Genomic DNA, 6,292 nt, shown 5'->3' on the forward strand with positions numbered 1-6,292 from the left:
TGGGAAGTTGCAAATCCGCGGCTTGACCCTGAATCAAAATATTAACACAATGAGGGACTCTCCCTACTATAATGCAGGTTACGCCTTCAATGGACACAACTTCTATGATCTAAACTCCTAGATCCTGTGCAGCACTGAGAGAAGATGGAGAACCTTCTGGAAAACCTGCCAGACTTGAGCTTTGCATCAGATGAGGTAGAATTAGCTAACCTACTAGACTACTTTTAGCTAGAAGTTGACAATGATTATCGTATCAGTCACAATACATAAACAGGCTAATTATATTATACATCTTGCAGAATTCGGATGATGCTGACGAGAGTAGTGGTGATCAATCGTCAGCCATATTTAGTCGTTCTGCACATCTCAAATCGCTTGGTGTGGAGCTAGTCAATCCTGCAGTGGACACCCCCTCTCCAGAAGTACTAAACAACATTACCAAATTTGAGGACAACATTTTTACGAAAGATACAGACATTTTAGGGAAAGACAACAGTTTATCGGTTCTCGAGAAAGAAGCATTTGCAAGAAAAGAGGCGAATAGCTCTAAAGAGATTGACTGGTGCAAGTTCAAATCAGAATTCTCTGAATCCCTACAAGCATCTGAAGAGAAAATAGTGTCAGAGGATGGAAACATACCTGTTCATGATTTCAAGCAGCAGCTACTACTCAATGCCATCCTTTCAATGCACAGCGACACTGGAGCTCACCAAGAAAGTTTGGAAGATGCCACCATTAGTGTTGAGACACCCAAGTCTCCTTTAAAACTGCGAAGAAGATTACTATCAATGAATTCACTCGAGACGATACACGAAAATGAGCTTGACAAACTGCTGGAGTCTGATACTCTATTGTCTCACAGTCAGCCCACTGTTGCTATAGGGGATGGTCAGCTAGTGGCACCACCTGCCCTGAGGCTGGTTTGGGAGAAAGAAGACACTGGACAGCTAATGAAAGAATTGGAGAAGTTAACTATAACCAAGGCTGCCGAGGCCACCCAAAGTGAATCAAAACACACTAGTGGTTGGAGAAACCCCAGCAATGGTAAACATGTGATGTTTATGTGTGTGTATGTGTACGTGTATTTATATTGTACATCCTTTAAAGTGCGGGTATTTGTCACACTCTATTGACTTTACCTTGTCTCTGATAATAGAACTATGCAGTTCAACACGGGCTTTGAATGGCAACAAAGACAATGGGCCAATATTCCTCGACCTACGACCAGGTCCTGCAAAAGAAACAAAAGCTGTTGAGCGGAATGACAGGTGTGTCTAATGTTATTGTTGTTTGTTGCTTCATTTTAAACTTTCCACTATACAAAATAATATAGGCTATACTCTCATTTACTTCAGATCTACTTCTGATGATGATGAAAGTGATGATCCCTACGCTTGGATAGCTCAGCGGAGACACATCAAAAGCACCCTCCACACCTCTCACCCTTTCTCTCCACTAGCCACACAACCTTCTGTCAAAAAGGCTGAACTGTCTCCATTAGAACTGAAAGTTGAGAAGTCGAATGCCCAAACTTCACCAACTAAAACATCAACAAAAGACAATGGAATTCCCATATCAAATGCCATCAGATCTGAGCCTATCAACACTCCAGCAATCGCTCCCTTTAAGTACTCAAATTGCCACCCCGCTGACTTCAAACGACAAAGAAACTCCAGCTCCTTGACACTTTCGTCAAGTCTCTCTGATGGTGAAGCCAACATTTTCGAGATGCCAGGCGCAAATAAAGGTGAATCACCATCTGCCAGTCCTACAAAAGCCTCTCTTGCAACCTCTCCCACAAAAGCCAAGAAATCAAAGAATCAGGCAAAGAAATCAAAAAAATCTCGAAAGAAGGACAAAGACACGACTTCTGTTAAAAAAGATTCTTCTAAATCATCACAGCGAAAACTTGCGAGAGCTTTGGTACTGCAGAGGATTCGAAATGACAGTCTTACAACTAGCAGTGATGAGGAACATTGTCTGACACCCACGGACACAGAGAGTAGCAAGCTGTCAAGTTCTGTGTCCAGTTGTGATGGTCTAGCCTGTCAGGGAAGTGAAGAAGACTTTCTGGTAGAAATGGACACTGGACAACTTAAACAACGACTGCAAAAGATCATTCAGGCCAAGAAACCACCAGTTTTGTTTGTTACACCGGCAACCAACACAGTTTTCCATGAGGTGAGAGTTTTTATTTTTATTTTCCGTCTATACACACACACACACACACACACACACACACTGTACATGATGTAGTTGTGTGTTTGTGGGTAAATAACTTTCAGTTTATTACGTCAATTTCTATCAATGCAGGGAGTCTCTTTTGAGGCCCAGATGAGCTCCACTGATCTTATATGCCCAACAGATGCTCTACTGACTATCCCCCTCTCTGAGCACGGCCTTGTCTCCATACCGGCTGAAATTGAAGAGGAAGGTGAACTAGACCTACAAACACAGCTCTATCTCCACCTACTTATCTTAACATGGCTCATGAGTCAAGCATCAAGCGATCATCACAATAAGACTGTTGTCGAAGCCACATCGTCAAATGAACAAACTGTTATCCTCCAAGAAGTGAGAGATGAATCAAAGCAATCCGACAGATCTAGGAAACATTTTAGTATTACCGGACTGTTGCAGACGATTCTCGATGGATGTCCGTCGCTACTGGTTGGTGTGTGTGTGTCTGCAGAGTTGAAGCGTTCCAAAAAAAGTGAAGGTGTCTGGTTTAATGTGACTCCTGATGCAGAGCTCGTCAATACAATCTCAAACAAACTCACAACTCGTCTTCACAACAAGTCACTGAATGAAGTCATCGATCCGATCATTGGCAACAGCGATATACAATCCCTCATCCCTGTCTCAGTTTTGGAGATCCTTCGTCAAATTGGACAACTCCCACTTACCTCATTCCTCACGGTACAAGAGGACATCTCTCCCCTAACCACACCCCTTAGTTTCTATTGGCACAGTGGCTACCACATCAGCTCTCTGCCAAGTGATGATTCACTCAAGTCACAACCGACTGTCGCTACTACTGTATGCACACTGGAAGGACATTCTCTCACAAACCACTCCCTTGTGTTCACTACACTACGAACTGCGTACTCCAATGCTTTCTATTTGGCTGGACTGAGGATGGTCTATGAAGATAAGAGTGAGAACTCGAATGGAGGAGAAATGACGTTGGCTCTAGCACTTAGAGCACCTGATGCTATTTATCGATGGCTTGATGTTGTAGGTCCCGAAGACAGCAATTTGGCAAAGGTCACTGATCCGGATTCTCTGAATGCAAAGTTTGCCAGCCCCAACTCCACCACCCTCAAGTGTGTCAGAACCCCTTATTCCATCCTGTCAACTGTCGCCAAGTGGTTCGGTGGTCGAGCCTGTCTCAAGACTGGTAGTGTACTCGGAATCTCAGACCCACGTACGAAATTTGAGCGAAGAAAGCGACAGCGTGTTCGATTTTCAGAGAGTGAATCTGAAGACGGTTTACCATCCCCTGCTCTGGACCTGACCTTTTCACCCCTCACATCTAATCGGTCGTGTCTGATTACTCAAGCGTACACCAAGGTGTTGCTCGTAGTGGCTCCCTTAGTCCCCCCTTGCCTGTACGGGACAGTCCTCTCATCATGCAGCAAAATGGGATTCAATATACTCGGAATGAAGCGAATCCGACTCAATTCAAAACGTGCAAGTACCATACACATTCCGAAATTATATCTGGCTAATTTCACACCTTCGTCCACTCCACCCTCCCCTGCTTTGGATTTTATCACCCATCCATTAGCTACTGAACATGCTCAGAATGCTCCTCCGTTCCCTTCTCTTGTGCTACACCTTGGAGCTGAGAACGCAAAACTTCACTGTTTGTCTCTGAAGGAAACCATCTGTTCTGATCTGAAAGCCACCGTAAAAGTCAATGCCAACTTGGAAATCTCCACAGTGTCTCTAAACACTCCGGATAGTATTCTACACATGACTGAAACATCACATGAGACAACTAAACTTCTTGGAAGTTTTTCTCTACCGAATGCCGTGTCTGGTTCTCTCCCAAAACTTCACGAAGAAAGGAAGTGTGGTGGCCCCTTTATGGAGGAGCTGTGCTTCGTTGCTGTCCCGCAGTGCAACAGTTTGCCAAAATTAGTCAATCTCTTGAACAATGTTTATCAACTGAGACTGCCGAATGGAGTAACCGTCTCTGCCAAACACTCAGATGATCGACACATGGAAAATTTGGGAGGTTTTGAGCTTCTAGGATTCAAGATTATTCCACAAATTCCTCGTTTCCATGCCAAGAGGTTATGTCCATTGGCCAACACTGACCCAGCTTATCAAACAGCTGTCAACCTCCTCTCAGACGTTCCTGCCTCGCTACTCCTCTTTAGAGGGTTGGATTGTAACCAGCGACTCACCACTCTGCTCAAGCCTACTATCACACCAAGGAGGTCTCTACACACAACCTCTCTACAGCAGCAACTTGAAATTGTCATCTCAAAAGATTTCGAAGATGCATTCAATCTTTCCTCGATATTCTTATCCGACAAAGAGATATTTAGTGACTCAGCCAGTCTTGGTATGGCCCCCTATATGCCCCCATCATGGATACAAGACATGAGCATCCTACAGGACCTACAAGCGCCTCCAGACTCTCTGTTATCAGTCGCTAGTGTGAGTATATCTGAGCCGAGACTAGTAGTGAAGGTACTGGACAAGCTGTGCCGGTCTGGGTTCATTTTTGCAGCCATGAGGGCAGTGGAGGTGGGACGGGAGGAGTCAGAGACAGTGTTGGAAGACCTAGAGATCAACACTGTGAGTTTTGTGTCTCTGTGTATTTATGTACTAGCATTTTGTGTATGTACATGTATTACATGTATGTATATACACACGTGTACATCTGTTGATCTTCATTTACTGTACATGCAACAGGAGTTGTCTGAACCGAGTGGAAGTGAAGCCTGTCTGGTAGTGTGTGTACTGAGGGTGAATGCAGTATGGCATCTCAGACACTCTCTCAGTGCCCTCATTGAGCAGCAGAGGAGATCAACTACTAACAAGAGCTTCACTGTCAACTGTGAGTGAGACGTCTAAAAATTAACGGGATGTGCTATTACCTGAACCTTTAGCAACAGTGTACTTTGAACATTATACGAAGGAATGTTGTTTGGGTAATTTAAGCAATTGTGTAATTTTGAGTGATTATAGTGAATGGATAATGATCTTTATTTAATCCATGCATGCAGGTTCTGATACCTTCTTGACTGCATTAGCTGAAGTGAAACAGTACTTCCCCGAGGGCATATGTTGTGCACCTGTCAGCAGCATTCAGCAGTACAAGGTTTGATCTATACTGTATTTAGAGACTCGAAACGTTTTACAGGATGTTTCAATATGACATGGTTTGTTCTTGTTCCTCCAGATCCAGTCTGAGGAGAGTGACTCATTTGATGAACTAGTCCTTCCTGAAAGATGCCTGCCTTCCTCTGACTCCTCTCTGCTTGGTTTTGTGTCCCCTCTCCTGGAGACCACAGCCATGGTGCTACCTTCCAGTCTGTTGGAGTCACAAAAACACTCGTCTGTTGGGTGTGTAGAGATCATTGAGTTCCTAACTCAAAGCGGGTTCAAGATACAAGGTCTCAAAATGGTCACTCTTTCAGTGGGAGTGGTTAGGGAACTTCTGGCATTGTGTAACTGCTTGGACACAGTAATGGTGAATGAGGGAGTGTGTGTGTGTGTATTTATGCCCCTTACACAGTGGTATTATCGTAATTATGGTGTAGAAAAAGAAACTTATAATTATACCTGCCCCCAAAGGCTGATAACTTATGCCACGGACCTTGTCTGATTCTGGTGGTACGGAGAGATAATGCTGCATCTTGTTGTCAGTCAATCTTCAAGAGGTAGTATTAAGCTACATGTATATACAGAGTGTATGTTTATCCCTCCCTCCCTCCCTCTAGTGCTTCACTGAGATCCTACAGACCTAGACATGGCTCAATTGAGGAACTGCTAGCACAAATGATTGTGCCAAACAATGCACAGAGTGTGAGTCTATTGTAGTGTAGCTCTATTTTGTATCATGTGTACATACTGTTGTGTTTTCACTGCACCGAATCACAGGCCAAGGCTACTCTCAAGTTGCTCAAAGTTAGTTGACTAGTGAAGACACAATTTGAATAGAACAAGAAAACACTTTATATATGACCTGTATAATACACCAGTTGTGCATGTACATTATTATTAATTTTTATATATTTTTGTGTGTACTTGCACATGAATTGTAATCAAACAG

At 43.6% G+C, this 6,292-nt stretch overlaps 1 protein-coding gene across 1 annotated transcript; it reads left to right on the top strand.

Moving 5' to 3' along the window:
* Nucleotides 1-37: 37 nt before the first annotated feature.
* LOC135341763 (dynein axonemal assembly factor 8-like) lies at nt 38-6,289 on the top strand. Its single transcript, XM_064538419.1, has 11 exons — nt 38-195; nt 300-1,044; nt 1,157-1,268; nt 1,356-2,181; nt 2,314-4,812; nt 4,930-5,074; nt 5,244-5,338; nt 5,420-5,710; nt 5,815-5,900; nt 5,961-6,045; nt 6,121-6,289. Exons 1-11 carry the CDS (start codon nt 145-147, stop codon nt 6,154-6,156), a joined length of 4,971 nt encoding a protein of 1,656 aa, XP_064394489.1. The 5' UTR covers nt 38-144; the 3' UTR covers nt 6,157-6,289.
* Nucleotides 6,290-6,292: the final 3 nt, after the last annotated feature.

Source organism: Halichondria panicea, chromosome 9 (genome assembly GCF_963675165.1).
Source record: "Halichondria panicea chromosome 9, odHalPani1.1, whole genome shotgun sequence".
NCBI lineage: Eukaryota > Metazoa > Porifera > Demospongiae > Suberitida > Halichondriidae > Halichondria > Halichondria panicea.